Raw genomic sequence first — 16,796 nt, 5'->3', positions numbered from 1 at the left:
TTTGTCTCCCTCTCTGATTTCATCCTGTTTCATTTTTCCCTCTCTTCTCCTATGATCCTCTGTTTTGTTTCTTAAATTCCACATATGAGTGAGATCATTTGATAATTGTCTTTCTCTGATTGACTTATTTCACTTAGCATAATACCTTCTGGTTCCATCCACGTAGTTGCAAATGGCAAGATTTCTTTCTTTTTTTTTGATGGTTGAGTAGTGTTCCATTGTATGTATATACTACATTTCCTTTATCCATTCATCCATTGATGGACATCTGGGCCCTTTCCGTAGTTTGGGTATTGTGGACATTGCTGCTATAAACATTGGGGTGCAGGTGCCCCTTCGGATCCCTACATTTGTGTCTTTGGTGTAAATACCTAGTAGTGCAATTGCTGGGTCATAGGGTAGCTCTATTTTTAACTTTTTGAGAAACCTCCATACTATTTTTCCAGAGTGGCTGCACCAGTTTGCATTCCCACCAGCAGTGTAAGAGGGTGCCCCTTTCTTCACATCCTCGCCAACATCTGTCATTTCCTGACTTGTTAATTTTAGCCATTCTGACTGGTGTGAGGTGGTATCTCATTGTGGTTTTGATTTGTATTTCCCTGATGCTGAGTGATGTTGAGCATTTTTTCATGTGTATGTTGGCCATTTGTATGTCTTCTTTGGAGAAATATCTGTTTATGTCTTCTGCCCATTTCTTGATTGGATTATTTGTTCTTTGGGTGTTGAGTTTGGTAAGTTCTTTATAGATTTTGGATACCAGCCCTTTATATGATAAGACACTTGCAAATATCTTCTCCCATCTGTCAGTTGTCGTTTGGTTTTGTTGACTGTTTCCTTTGCTGTACAAAAGCTTTTTATCTTAATGAAGTCCCAATAGTTCATTTTTGACCTTGCTTCCCTGGCCTTTGGTGATGTGTCCAGGAAGAAGTTGCTGCGGCTGAGGTCGAAGAGGTTGCTACTTGTGTTCTTCTCTAGGATGTTGATGGATTCCTGCCTCACATTTAGGTCTTTCATCCATTTTGAGTCTATTTTTGTGTATGGTGTAAGGAAATGGTCTGGTTTCATTCTTCTGCATGTGGCTGTCCAATTTTCCCACCATTTGTTGAAGAGACTGTCTTTTTTCCATTGGATATTCTTTCCTGCTTTGTTGAAGATTAGTTGACCACAGAGTTGAGGGTCCATTTCTGGGTTCTCTCCTGTTCCCTTGATCTTTGTGTCTGTTTTAGCTTGAAGTCCGGCATTGTGATGCCACCAGCTTTGGCTTTTGTTTTCAACATTCCTTTGGCTATTCGGGGTCTTTTCTGGTTCCAAACAAATTTTAGGATTATTTATTCCAGCTCTGTGAAAAAGTTGATGGTATTTTGATAGGGATTGAATTGAATATATAGATTGCTCTAGGTAGCATAGACATTTTAAGAATATTTGTTCTTCCAGTCCATGAGCATGGAAGGTTTTTCCATTTCTTTGTGTCTTCCTCAATTTCTTTCATGAGTGTTCTATAGATTTCCAAATACTTATCCTTTGCCTCTTTGGTTAGATTTAGTCCTGGGTATCTTATGGTTTTTGGTGCAATTGTAAATGGGATCGACTCCTTAATTTCTCTTTCTTCTGTCTCATTGTTAGTGTATAGAAATGCAACTGATATCTGTGGATTTATTTTATATCCTGCCACTTTGCTGAATTCCTGTATGAGTTTTAGCAATTTTGGGGTGGATCTTTTGGGTTTTCCATGTAAGAGTATCATGTCTTGTGCAAAGAGTGAGAGTTTGACTTCTTCTTTGCCAATTTGGATACCTTTTATTTCTTTTTGTTGTCTGATTGCTGAGGCTAGGACTTCTAGTACTATGTTGAACAACAGTGTAGTGGACATCCCTGCCGTGTTTGTGACCTTAGGGGAAAAGCTCTCAGTTTTTGTGCACTGAGAATGATACTTGCTGTGGGGTTTTCATGGATGGCTTTTATGATATTGAGGTATATTCCCTCTATCCCTACACTGTGAAGAGTTTTAATCAAGAAAAGATGCTGTACTTTGTTACATGCTTTTTCTACATCTATTGAGAGGATCATATGGTTCTCGACCTTTCTTTTATTAATGTAATGTATCACATTGATTGATTTGTGGATATTGAACCAACCTTGCAGGAATAAATCCCACTTGGTCGTGGTGAATTAATCCTTTTAATGTACTGTTGGGTCCTATTGGCTAGTATCTTGGTGAGAATTTTTGCATCCATGTTCATCAAGGATATTAGTCTGTAATTCTCCTTTTTGATGGGGTCTTTGTCTGGTTTTGGGATCAAGGTAATGCTGGCCTCCTAGAACGAGTTTGGAAGTTTTCCTTTCATTTCTATTGTTTCAAACAGCTTCAGAAGAATAGGTATTAATTCTTCTTTAAGTGTTTGGTAGAATTCCCCGGGGAAGCCATCGGGCCCTGAACTCTTGTTTGTTGGGAGATTTTTGATTATTGCTTCAATTTTCTTGCTGCTTATGGGTATGTTCAGGTTTTTTCTTTCTTCCTGTTTCAGTTTTGGTAGTTTATACATCTCTGGGAATGCAGCCATTTCTTCCAGATTGCCTAATTTGTTGGCATATAATTGCTCTTAATATGTTCTTATTCATTTGTATTTCTTTGGTGTTGGTTGTGATCTCCTCTTTCATTCATGATTTTGTTTCAGTCCTTTCTCTTTTCTTTTTCGTAAGTCTGCCCAGGCGTTTATCAGTTTTATTAATTCTTTGAAAGAACCAGCTCTTACTTTCGTTGATCTGTTCTGTTCTTTTGGTTTCTATTTCATTAATTTCTGCTGTAATCTTTATTAATTCTCTTTTCCTGCTGGATGTAGGCTTTATTTGCTATTCTTTCTCCAGCTTCTTTAGGTGTAGGATTAGGTTGTGTATTTGAGACTTTTCTTGTTCCTTGAGAAAGGCTTGTAGTGCTATATACTTGACTCTTAGGACCTCCTTGCTGCATCCCACAGGTTTTGAACAGTTGTGTTTTCATTTTCATTTGTTTCCATTAATTCCTTTAATTCCTCTTTAATTTCCTGGTTGACCCATTCATTCTTTAGTAGGATGCTCTTTAACCTCCATGTGTTTGAGTTCTTTCCAGATTTCCTCTTGTGATTAAGTTCCAGTTTCAAAGCATTGTGGTCTGAAAATATGCAGGGAATGATCCCAGTCTTTTGGTACTGGTTGAGACCTGATTTGTGACCCAGTATGTGATCTATTCTGGAGAATGTTCCATGGGCACTAGAGGAGAATGTATATTCTCTTGCTTTAGGATGGAATGCTCTGAATATTATCTGTGAAGTCCATCTGATCCAGTGTGTCATTCGAAGCCCTTGTTTCCTTGTTGATCTTCTGCTTAGATGATCTGTCCATTGCAGTGAGTGGGGTGTTAAAGTCCCCTACTATTATTGTATTAATATCAATATGTTTCTTTAATTTTGTTATTAATTAGTTTAATTGTCTGCTCCCATTTTAAGGGCATTAATGTTTAAAATTGTTAGACCTTCTTGTTGGATAGACCCTTTAATTATGATATAGTGTCCTTCTTCACATTTTATTACAGTCTTTGGTTTTAAATCTAATTTGTCTGGTATAAGGATTGCTATCCTAGCTTTCTTTTGATGTCCATTAGCATGATAAATTGTTTTCCACCCCCTCACTTCCAATCTGCAGGTGTCTTTGGGTCTAAAATGAGTCTCTTGTAGACTACATATTGATGGGTCTTGCTTTTTTAGCCAGTCTGATACCCTGTGTCATTTGATTGGGGCATTTAGCCCATTTACATTCAGAGTAACTATTGAAGGATATGAATTTAGTGCCATTGTCTTAACCTGTAAAATCACTATTTCTGTATATTGTCTCTGTTTCTCTCTGGTTATGTTACTTTTGGGCTCTCTCTTCGCTTAAAGGATCCCCTTTAATATTTCTTGCAGGGCTGGTTTAGTGATCACAAATTCTTTTAGTTTCTGTTTGTTCTGGAAGCTTTTTATCTCTCCTTCCATTCTGAATGACAGCCTTGCTGGATAAAATATTCTTGGCTGCATATTTTTCTCATTTAGCACCCTGAATATATCATGCCAGTCCTTTCTGGCCTGCCAGATCTCTGTGGATAGGTATGCTTCCAGTCTAATGTTTCTACCCTTGTAGGTAACGGAGCTCTTGTTCTGAGCTGCTTTCAGGATTTTCTCTTTGTCTCTGAGATTTGCAAGTTTCACTATTATATGTCGAGGTGTTGACCTATTTTTATTGATTTTGAGGGGGTTCTCTGTGTCTGCTGGACTTGAATGCCTGTTTCCTTCCCCAGATTAGGGAAGTTCTCTTCTATAATTTGCTCCATTATGCTTTCTGCCTCCCCCTTTCCTCTTCTTCTGGTATCCCAATTATTCTAATATTGTTTCGCTTTATGGTATCCCTTATCTCTCAAATTCTCCCCTCGTGATCCAGTAGTTGTTTATCTCTCTTTTTCTCAGCTTCTTTATTCTCCATCATTTTGTCTTCTGTATCACAAATTCTCTCTTCTGCCTAATTTATCCTAGCAGTTAGAGCCTCCATTTTTTTATTGCATTTCCTTAATAGTCTTTTATTTCAACTTGATTAGATTTTAGTCATTTTATTTCTCCAGATAGAGATTCTCTAGTTTTTTCTATGCTCTTTTCAAGCCCAGCTCATATCTTTATAATCATTATTCTGAACACCAATTCCAACATCTTACTTATATCCATATTGATTAGGTCCCTGGAAGTCAGTACTGCCTCTTGTTCTTTTTTGAGGTGAGTTTTTCCATCTTGTCATTCTTGCAGAAAGTGGTCGCTCTTCTCTTTGTGGAGTTGTAGCTATTTTCTTAGATCTCCGGTTGAGTTCACAGGTGTTCAGAATGATTTAATAGCTACCTAGCTGAATTCCTGGGACCAGACAAAGCTAAGGTCTTTATTCCTCTGCCATCTTGGACTCTTCCAAGATATACCTTCTTTCTAGACCACTGTTTTGGTGGTCTATTTCATTTAGTTTACTTTTACTCCCCTCTGAGTCAGTGTTACCCCTAGTCTGCTTTAGATATCCCTTTTATATTCCCCTATAACACTCCATATATATAACTGTTAGAGCCTTTACCACCTTCTATCTCCTGTTCCTTTACTTTTCAGTTATGGACTACACTAGAAGTTCTTTGAGGTCTTCATTTTCATCACCCCCCAAAAAAGGCCTCTATCCCTTAGCAGTCATTTCTTATGCCCTTTCTTCTTTATCTTCTGACAACTACTAATCTTTTTATTTCTGTTCTCTGTGGATTTGTCTGTTTTGGACATTTCATATAAATGGCATCATACAATGTATGGTTCTTTATGACTGGTTCTTTGACTTAGCATAATGTTTTTAGGTTCATCTATCACATATTCGTATGTTATTCCTTTATATGGACAAATAATATTCTTTTGCATGGATATCCCACATTTTATTTATCGTCAGTTTATGGACATTGGATTGCTTCTACTTTTTGACTATTATGAATAGTGCTGCTACATACATCTATGTACAAGTTTTTCTGTGGACATAGGTTTTCATTTCTTTTGGGTATACACTTAGAAGAGGGATTACTGGGTCATATAATAACTCTGCTTAATTTTTTGGAAAATGGCCAAACTTTTCCAAAACAGGTGCTCCACTTCACATTCCCACTAAAAATATAAAATTTTTTTTACATCTTCATCAACATTTGTTATTGTCTCTCTTTTTTATTATGGCCATCCTAGTGAGGATCATCTATACTGCTGTCCCCAGAAAGTAGCAAAATACCTAGCACACAGTAGACAGTTTACTACATGTTTACCTAGTGAATGATTGGCACATAACTGTTAGGTGGAATAATTGAGATTAATCCCATATCCTTCTGACTCCGAAGCACTTGCTCTCTCCTACATTATCTTTTACCTTACAGCTATATTATATGGTTTATACTTTCCAAAACATTTATTAAACCAGACAACTAATTGCACAATATTCTGATAAATACTGTTATAGAAGCATACAAAATAAAACAGTATAAACACAGAGAAGTGACCAAACCTTCCTTGGGAGTGGGAGAAGGTATCCTCAAGCACTTTGCAGAAATGGTACTTGAACTGAGCCTTAAATTAGGGAGGCAGAACAACCTTAAATAGGAAGGCAGAGAAGGAAGGGCATTTCGAAGAGGAGATAGCTTATGGAGTGGATCTCAAAACATGGCTTGTGATTGGCTCTCTCTCTCTCTATATATATATATATTTAAATGAATGAATAAGGAAAGCAAAGGGGGAGGAAGAAAAACACTGACCTTATACGCAACTAATGAATCATTGAACACTATATCAAAAACTAATGTTGTACTATATGTTGGCTAACTGAACATAATAAAAAAAATAAAAGAAAAAAAAAACAAGTTCACTAAGCATTTGGAAACTTGAGACAAAGTCAGGGGAAGGGCAGAAGTAGTTGATATAGGTTTAAGGCTCAATCTAAATAATACTAGTTAAAATTACAGAGATGCATACGATTGCCAAGGGACAGTATGTAGCATAAAAGAGAAAAAGACCAAAAACAAAACACTGGGAATCACCATCATTTTAAGGAAATCCAGGAAAATTCAAATGATATAAAAGGAACAGAAAAACTGGTTTGGGAGATAGAAAAGCAGGTGAGAGTAGAACAAGGAGTGTAAGAAAGGAAAGTCTTTTATTTAACATTTAATTTTGATATAATTTCAAGCTTACAGAAATGTTGCAAGAATAATACAGAGTTCCTAAATATTTTTTATCCACGTTATACTGATGTTAACGTTTTACTACATTTGCTTTAGCTAGTGGAGCTTTTAAAGAAGGAGGTAGAGATCAACACTGTATAATGTTGCAGAAAAATTATCCATTGGATTTGGGAATTCAAGTTTAGGTGGAGGTTGAAAGGACAATTCCAGTAGAGTAGTTGGGATTGAAGTAGATTTTGATAAATTGTGATGTTGATGAAAAGTAAGGGAGTTGGAACAGCCAAATAGAAGCCCTTTTTCCTAGTATTTTGATTTTAAAATGAAAGGAAAAGGGGAGTGGTAGCCTGAGAGTAGTGCTTGCTTATCATGGCTATTTAAGAGTGAAACCTTCTTTTCTACAACAGTTTCTTCTCAGACTTCTGTCTACTTAGCATTTTATGTTTTATGTTACTTGTTTCATCATTTCATATCTTGATCATGAGGCACATTCCCCTTGCCAAATAAATTTACTTTGAATTTATGAACCTTATTTTATCACCCTTTTTCTTTTTTGTTTCCATAATATCTATAAACAGAAGTAGTAGTGGTAGCAGCCGTCAAGAAAGCCCTTCAGTTCCATCTTCTAAGGAAAATGAGAGGAAACTTCATGGTGAAAAGACGGAGAGTTCTATTGATGAACAGGTTCAGACTGCTGTAGATGATTCTTTACGAAGTGACAGTGTGCCATCTCTTCCTGATGAGAAAGGTAACGTTCCTTGCATGTGTATATATAGTTATTTGTTGGGGAGGCTTCCAGAACCCTTTGAGATATTTGTGACTGAGCTAGTTAATATAATTAGAACATGGTAGTGTGTGTGTGTGTGTGTGTGTGTGTGTGTGTGTTTGAATCTGATATTAAGTGTATCCAGGTGAAACTATTCCGAAGTTATACATTATGCCAGTAACCCTTGCCAATATTTTAAACATGATTGTGTGTCGTGATTCTAAGGGGAGGCAAAACTAAACCTAGGAGAGCATACATGTGAATGGAAAGTAAATATTCAAAACAACTACTTTTATCCTATCATCGATATATAACAATCATAAAAAAGAGAATACATTATTAGAACTTTACATTTTAAGCAATATAAGGATACAATTTCTTTTTTTTTTTTTAAAGATTTTATTTATTTATTTGAGAGAGAGAGAGAATTAGAGATAGAAATCACGAGAGGGAAGAGGGTCAGAGGGAGAAGCAGACTCCCCGCTGAGCAGGGAGCCCGATGTGGGACTCGATCCCGGGACTCCAGGATCATGACCTGAGCCAAAGGCAGTCGCTTAACCAACTGAGCCACCCAGGCGCCCAGGATACAATTTCTTATAAATAATGATAACATTAGATACAGTAACTAGATTAAAATTCATTAGTTACCACTCTCTAGATTGTAGGTGTATCCCTATCAAATCATGGGTAGTAGACAGTATAATTAAGAAAACAGAATTTGGCAACAAATGACACCTTTAAGAATTTTCTTTAAATGACTGGCTCTTAAGCAGTGTATTTAATTGATGGCCTAGAGAATTGTAGTCTTCAGAGCAGGATGGGCAAAACAGTCTTTAGAGGGCAAGAAGATGTTTAAATAATGATTTTTTCTCATCCTTTAAATTTGTAAATTTTATAATGAATGTCATTTATGGGTATAGTAGTCTATATTTAATGACTGATTAACAATACAGATCTTGTTACCCAGAAGTAATTAATTAATACCACCTAGCTAATGAATATAGATCTTGTTATGCAGAAGTGGGGTGTTGCTATAACAAATACCAAATATGTGGAAGTGGCTTTAGAACTGGGTAATGAATAGAGACTATAAGAGTGTTGAGGTACATGCTAGAGAAAGCCCACATTGCCTTGCAGAGACTGTTGGCAGGAATATGGATGGTTAAAATGATGAAAATATGGTTAAAAATGATTCTGATAAAGTCTGATGGAGATGGAAATTAGAAATACATTATTGGAAACTGGAAGAAGGGCAGTCCTTCTTATAAATTGAGAAAGAATTTGGCTGAACTATGTTTCTAGTGTTTTGTGGAAAGTGGAAGTTAAAAGTGATGAACATGGATAGTTAGCCAAGGGGATTTCTGAGCAAAGTGTTGAAGGCATGGTCTTGGTTTCTCCTTATTGCTTTTAGTAAAATATGAGAGGAGAGATAAATTGATTGAATTGTTAAACAAAAAGGAACCAGAACTTGAAGATTTGGAAAATTCTCAGGCCATCCATGTTGTGAAAAATAAAAAAGCATGTTCTGGACAGAACACCAAGGATGTGACTGGACAGTCACTCCATAAAAAGATTATCCAAGCAGCCATCTCAGCGGAAGCCAGTAATAGTAGAGATGGGATTATACTGGCAGAGACACTGCCAGTTTGGACAGAAGAGCACAGAGAAGGGATGAACTTTTGGACTTCTGGGATTCTACCAGATGAGATAGTAGAGCTAGGCTGTGAACATGCCTTATCCTTCCAAAAAAGGGAAGAATGACCCCGATGATGATTCAGAGATCAGCAGGGCAGCCACCGCCACCACAGACCCAGGCCTACAAGCCCAGATGGCAAGGCTCCCTCATTGATTTCAGAGCATGGGGCCACCTCCTTGGTTTCAGTTGTCCAGGTTGCCCTGGCTTACGGCCTCAGGAGCAGAGCACTGCCAGGGGCTGAGGGGATGGTGCTACCACACAGGGTTGAGAAGGCAAGGCTACCCCAGTGGGCCCGAGGGCAGAACACCCTTCCAAAGAGGACCATTCTTCAGCCTTCAGAGCTAATGGAATTTGCCCTGCTAGGTCTTGGACTAGCTTGGGACCCATCACCCCTTTCTGATTTCTCTCTTTTGGAATGGGGTTGTCTATTTTATGCCTGTCCCACTATTGTATTTTGGAGGCACATATCTGGTCTTGTTTCACAGGTTTACAACTAAAAAGGAATTTTGCCTCAGGATGAATCACACCTCAAGTCTCACTGATACCCAATTTGAATGATATTTAGATGATACTTTAGACTTGTAGTTGATGCTGAAATGGGTTAAGAGTTTTGGGACTGTTAGGATGAAGTGAATGTATTTTGTGTACAAGAAGGAATCAATTTTGAGGAATGAGAGGGTGGAATGAGTTGTATATCCCAAAATTGATACAGTAAAATTCTAACTTCCAGTGTGACTGTATTTGGAGATAGGGCCTTTAAGGAGGTAACTAAGGTTAAATGAGGTCAGAAGGCTGGGCCTCTAATCCATAGGACCTGTGTCCTTGTATGAAGAGGAAAAGACCTCAGCAGGCACATGCATAGAGAAAAGGTCTTGTGAGGACACTAAAGGCATCAGCCTGCAAACCAAGGAGAGCGGTCTCACCAGAAACCAACCCTGTCAGCACCTTGATCTTGGATTCAACCCCTCCAGAAGTGTGAGGAAATAAATTTCTGTTGTTTAGGTCAACAGCTTGTGGTGTTCTGTTATGGTAGCCCATGCAGACTAATATATTGGTGTTAAATATCAAGAGGCATGCTCATATTTTTATACTGATTGATGAATGTTTTTCAGAATGTTCTCAAAAATATTTCATGGATTGCTGGATTAAAAACTAATGAAATTCATTCTAGGATCAGACTTAATGATAACTTCTATGTAATGAGATAAATAAAGGGTATAGGAAAACAATAAAGAAATTATCTGTTAATTTTCTCCTACAGGATGAATTTAATCTCTGCAAAATTTTATCTTAATAATAGTGCTTGTAATTAAAACCGTGAAGACAAATTTATTTATTGAAAGTGTCTTTGAGTCTCGGAGTAGATAGTAACCATCCGTGACTTGTTTAATGTTGTTCTCAAGTTGTTTGCAGTGGTGCCTGGCTCCAATAACTGCACATTGATCATTGTCAAGTGACTAATCTGAAATGTCATGAACCATGACTTTTTGATATATTTCACTTCTTTAAACAATATAAAATTAAACTACTTGGACTTCTACTTCTGGCCACAATGGAGGAACAGGACCAGATTTACCCTCCCTCCTAAAACAAATACCAGACAAAACATATGAAATAACGGTTTTTAAGACATTGAACATCAGGCAGTGAATGCTGTTGATTCATGAAAGATGAAAAGCAGATGAGGTGAGCACTATGACTGCTCCAGCTTACTGCCTGAAGGGAGTCTCCAGGCCACGCGGCATGGAGTCCAGTAGTCTTCCCGAGTGGAATAAGGAGAGTGGGGAGTCTGGAGAGACTGACGCAACTAAAACTCACAGGACAACCAAGATCCAAAGAAACTATACCATTTTAAAAACTTGTATGTAGAAGAAAAGAGAAGAAAATCCAGGTCACCTTTTGTTTAGCAGTGACTTCTTAGATACAACACCAGAAGTACAATCTGTGAAAGAAAAAACTGATAAGTTATGCTTTGTTAAAATTAAAAACTGCTCTGTGAAAAACACTGTTAAGAGAATTGAAAAGAGAAGCCACAGACAGTTAAAAATATTTGTTGATCACATATTGGATAAAGGACTTATATCCAGAATTATATAAAGGACTCTTAAGACTCAACAACAAAAAAATCAACAGCCCTATTAAAAAATGTGCATAAGATCTGAACAGACACTTCACTGAAGAAACTATACAAATGGCAAATAGACTTAGGAAAGGTGTTCAATATCATTTGTTGTTAGGGGAATGAAAATTAAAATCACAATGAGATACTACAACATGCCTATTAGAATGGCTAAAACCCAAAAAGCTGACAACAAAGTGGTGGCAACAAGGATGCAGAGCAACAGGAACTTGAATTCATTGCTGATGAAAATGCAAAATGGTACACTTTGTAAGACATTTTCACAGTATCTTATAATGATCCAGCAATCACATGCCTAGGCAAATGAGTTGAAAGCTTAGGTCCTCACAAAAGCCTATACACTAATGTTCATAGCACCGTTTTTCAACTGGAAGCCACCAAATGTCTTATGAAGGGAATGGATAAGCAAACTGGTAAATCTGTACAATGGAATACTACTATTCAGGCTATTGATTCATGCAACATAATGGATGAATTTTAAGTGAATTTTACTAAGTTAAAGGTGCAAGCCCCTAAAGGCTACATAGTGTATGATTCCATTTATATGACATTCTGGAATAGGCAAAACTTTAAGGAAGGATAACAGATTAATGGTTCTCAACTGTTAGGTAAAAGAGGAAATGGTTAAACTACAAAGGGGATGCACAGGAGAACTTTTAGTGTGAAACAACTTATGTAAGGGATGTCCTGTATGGTTCTTTATGTACTGACTGATGCTGTGCATTTATCAGAACCCTAGAGGTGTATTTCACAGAGTAAACTTCAACATGTGCAAACTAAACACACACATCAACCAGGATGTTGGGAGATCCTAGGATGGAATGCAGTCTGTTACAAATGTATCTAACTGTATTACAAATGTATGGCATAAGCACACTGAAGAGGGTGGAAGAGAAAGCTGACCTAAGTAAACTTGGAAAATGGCATTTTTGAGTGGAAATTGTAAGCCTAAATATAAAGAGAGCGGTATATAAACACTATATTCTAATTGGTAAATGAGCTTTTCACAGGGCTACAGGTGAACAGTTCTTACGTATGTATTGGGGTTGAACAAATAAGTAAATTGACGTTGGATGGTAGGAGCCGGGTTTCTCAGTGGTGGAGAAGGATATTAGATACACAAGAAAGGAAGACTAGAATGAACCCTGTGGTGCTGGATTAGAGTCAGTGACATCAGTATGAATCCATCTTTGGATGGATGGATGGATGGCTACAGGATCTAGTGTGTGTGTGTGTGTGTGTGTGTGAGAGAGAGAGAGAGAGAGACAGACAGACAGACAGACAGACAGACATCAGTATGAATCCATCTTTGGATGGATGGATGGATGGCTACAGGATCTAGTGTTTGTGTGTGTGTGTGTGTGTGTGTGTACATGGGTTAGTATACATGGATACATTATCTAGCTCTGTCCACTGACAGAGGAAAGAAACAGTGATGCTCTAGTAGTAACAAGAGTAACCCAGTGCCAGGGTACCTGGGTGGCTCAGTCGGTTAAGTGTCTGCCTTTGGCTCAGGTCATGATCCTGGGGTCCTGGGATTGAGCCCCATGTCGGGCTCCCTGCTCAGCGGGGAGCCTGCTTTCCTTCTCCCTCTGCCCCTCCACCCTCCCTCTCGTGCTCTCTCTCACTCTGCTCTCTCTCAAATAAATCTTAAAAAAAAAAATAACCAGTGCCCATAATTGTGGTTTCTAAATATTCTCCAATGAAAGAAATTAGAGCTCTTTGGAGAAATGACTGATTCTAGGACTGGGCAGGGAAAATACAAAATGAACCTGGAACATCTTGTAGTACTAGAAAGTAAGGCTGTCCAAATAAAAGGATTGGGGGTGAGGAGTGCATGTCAAAGGCACACAAGAACCAAACTAAAAGAGCCATCGTGTTTTACATTACCATGGTATTGATGAGTTCTAAAAAAATTTTGATTTGCATTTCTTTGACTGCTAATAATGTTAAACTTTTTTTTTCTTTATTTTGACCATTTATATTTTCTTTGTGAAGCATTTGATCATGACTTTCTCATTTTTGTATAGGATTATTAGTAGTTTTCTAATTGGTTTGTAAGGGCTCTTTATATGTAAAGTGTATTACACTTTTACCATATTTTTTGTACTCGTATTTTTAAGATCAGTGAATTTTTATTCCATGCCTATTAATTGTTACCGATCAATTCTATGAATTTATGTTAGATTGTCCCATAAAGAGGCAACAGGGGCTACTAATTGATGAAAAATGTTATAATGATAAAATCTACTTGTTCCAAATTCTTTTAGATTCCACTTCTATTGCAACAGAATATTCCCTGAAATTTGATGAATCTATGACAGAAGATGAAATAGAAGAAAAATCATTTCGATCTTTACTACCTTCTGAGAGTCATCGCAGATTTAACATGGAAAAAAAGAGAGGCCATCATGATGACTCTGACGATGAAGCCTCTCCAGAAAAGGCAACACTGTCTTCTGCTAAGGTGTGCTGCGATTCACTTGTGGAGAGTACTTCATACGTAGTCGTGGATGCGTTCTCTCAAAGAGATGACCATACATTTTGTACTTGAACTCAGTTGTCATCTACCAGAATGGTTTTCCTAAGATAGCAATTTTATATTATATTTTTGCTATAGAATCTGGCTTCGCTTTCTTTACAAAGCAGAACACAGACTTATTCCTTGGGGTAATTCAGAAGGCCTTTGAGGATTGGAGCCAGCGTTATGTCTCTAAGTGTTTCATTTGCTTCACTCTTATAACACTTTATTCCAGTTTAAAACTTTATATCATCTTGCTAAATTGTTAGCCTTTTGGACAACAGGGACAATTCTTACTGGGCTTTATGCAGACAGTACCTGGCTTATGTAGTTGTTTGTTCAGATTTCACTGGCTGAATAAATTAGCTGACGAACGTTACTCCCTCTCGTGTGCCTCTTTTGAGGAGTGTTCTCTGACATGGTCAGCAGCCTTTTTATATACACAGCTTACTTTTTTAAGTGAATGCCTCTTTTAACAATGTTAATTAAGTTCCAAAGGCTTAGATAATGATAAACTTGAAATCAAATCTCCACTTTAGGAGCTGAGCATGCCATTCTCAGGAGGACAAGATAGTTTTTCTAAATTTACTATGGAGATGGTCCGACAGTACATGAAAGAAGAAGAAATGAGGGCGGCTCACCAGTCTTCACTCCTGCGTCTCCGGGAGAAAGCCCTGAAGGAGAAAACTAAGGCTGAATTAGCCTGGCTGGAGCATCAGAAAAAGTAAGTTGTTTCCATGAACATAGTTTTCGCTTTCCAATTTCTTCTTTTATTGAAAGGAAATGCTTTGTCTTTAAAGATGTTTTTGGTTCCTCAGTCAATTTAATTTGATTTGACCAACCCAGTTTCTTAACCCAGAAATATGGCAGTCGTCTTTGAATCCTGTTGCTGTTCAGATCTCCTACTCATAACATTCTCTTTGCATTTCTCTTTTATCAACCTGACTCACTCTCATATTGTTATTTAATACTTAATTCCTTTACTGTGTTGTAAACGTCTCAAAGCAATTTTATCTTTAAAGGACACAGTCTAGAGTTTGCATATATTATACGTGCAATAAAATATTTGGTGGGGCAGGCTTTGCTGCCTATTTTCCGTGTTTGAAATGTTAAATCGTTTTTAGAGACTTTTTAGTGGTAGAGAATTCTTGACATTATAATAGAAATTTAATCTACTCTTTGTATCAATGTGAAATATTTGCAGACATCTACGAGACAAAGGAGAAGATGATAAAATGCCCCCACTTCGAAAGAAACAGCGTGGTTTGCTTTTAAGGTTGCAGCAAGAGAAGGTATGTTAGAAAAAAACACTCTTTAAGAGAATTTCTCTTAAGGCAAGTTAGATGGTGGAATCTATTATTTTGCCTAATCTCTTTTTCTTATTATCATCTTAAAGGAGATTTATTTGATATTTACCACTGTTTTTGCTTATACTACTATAATTACAGAAATTGCTTGGTAGTCTGCTATATTTCTAATTTTGTGTCACTGCTGACTTAATACAATAGAGAGTCAAACCTGCCTTCCTTTGTTAAATAAAATAGTTTTTGAAATGCATATTTAGGGAATCTTGTGGCTCAGTCGGTTAAGCGTCTGCCTTCGGCTATGATCCCAGGGTACTGGGATCAAATCCCACATGGGGCTCCCTGTTCAGCAGGGAGCCTGCTTCTCCCTCTGCCTGCTTATGTTCCCTCTCTTGCTCTCTCTCTCTGACAAACAAACAAATAAAATCTTTAAAAAATGCATATTTAAAAAATTAAGATATTTGTAAAAGAGTCTATTTGGATTAATTTTTTAGTCACTATTTTCCCGAATAGACTTTCAGGACATACTCATTACAAATTGAGTAATATTTTGGCTCAGTGAACTCAGAAACACCTCAGGTTGGAATCCTGGAGAGAGAACATGGTTTGGTGGTTAAGAATTCAAGCTCCAGAGTCAAGTTGCCTGGGTTAAAATTCTAAATCTACCAATTATTAGTTTCATAACCTTGGACAAGTTACCTGACTTCTCTGTGCTTCAGTTTCTTTATCTCTAAACTGAGGATAATAATGATAACATACTTTGTAGGGTTGTTGGGAGGAATAAATGAGTTAATACATATCATAAATTTACAGTAGATCTTGGCACAGTGGTAAATGCTCAATGAATGTTGGCTGTTATTTGAATTCCAGTTTTGTCACTTCCAGCTCTGTAATAATGGTCAAGTTTAAGTAACTCTCTGAGACTTAATTTCCTCATCTGTAGGAGTAAGATATTACTTCATATGGTGGTTGTGAGGATTAAAATGAGATAACATGTGTAAAATGTGTTTCACAGTGCCTGGTAAGTATTCAGTGGATTCTAGTTTTCTTTTCCCTTATTGACCTGTTACAAGGTACTGGCTCCTATGTTGGATGAACTGTGTGAACATAATCATTTAAGTTATAGATTGGATTATTGCTCAACTCGTTTTTTTTTTAATCATTGTGTGAACTTTAAAAATTGGGAATTTTGGGGGCACCTGGGTGGCTCAGTCGATCAAACATCTGACTCTTAATTTTGGCTTAGGTCATGATCTCAGGGATGTGAGATCAAGCCCCAGGTCAGGCTTCATGCGCAGCGCAGAGTCTGCTTATGATTCTCTCCTTTGACCTCTGCCCCTCCCCGCTCCTCTCTCACTCTCTCAAATAAAATAAATAACTCTTTAAAAAAATAAAATAAAAATTTGGAATTTCTTTAAAGAAGAAGTTATATCTTTTTAATCCAAAAAATTGGTTTCAAAATAACTTAAAATTTTCTTAGTTAAAATAAATAAATAACTTTTTACATTACAATAGCTTTCTGTTTGTAAAGTAGAATAAAAGCTAGATTTACCAGTATTTTTCCCATTCTGTGAGGTTGTGTTTTTTTTCTTTCTTTCTTTCTTTCTTTCTTTCTTTCTTTCTTTCTTTCTTT

General features: G+C 37.1%; 1 protein-coding gene across 1 annotated transcript in view; it reads left to right on the top strand.

Moving 5' to 3' along the window:
- Positions 1-16,796, top strand: part of CEP350 (centrosomal protein 350) — a 155,579-nt gene that overhangs the window by 75,716 nt on the left and 63,067 nt on the right. The window contains exons 22-25 of the mRNA XM_025877468.2: positions 7,315-7,484; positions 13,609-13,805; positions 14,399-14,583; positions 15,064-15,151. Coding sequence (XP_025733253.1) covers positions 7,315-7,484; positions 13,609-13,805; positions 14,399-14,583; positions 15,064-15,151 — 640 coding nt within the window. The remainder of the gene's footprint in view (positions 1-7,314; positions 7,485-13,608; positions 13,806-14,398; positions 14,584-15,063; positions 15,152-16,796) is intronic.

The sequence above is a fragment of the Callorhinus ursinus genome, unplaced genomic scaffold (assembly GCF_003265705.2).
Source record: "Callorhinus ursinus isolate GAN/ISIS: 27379988/994484 unplaced genomic scaffold, GSC_fseal_2.0 scaffold13, whole genome shotgun sequence".
Taxonomy (NCBI): domain Eukaryota; kingdom Metazoa; phylum Chordata; class Mammalia; order Carnivora; family Otariidae; genus Callorhinus; species Callorhinus ursinus.
Note: the sequence above shows the minus strand (reverse complement) of the source record. Positions and strands in the feature narration are given on the sequence as shown.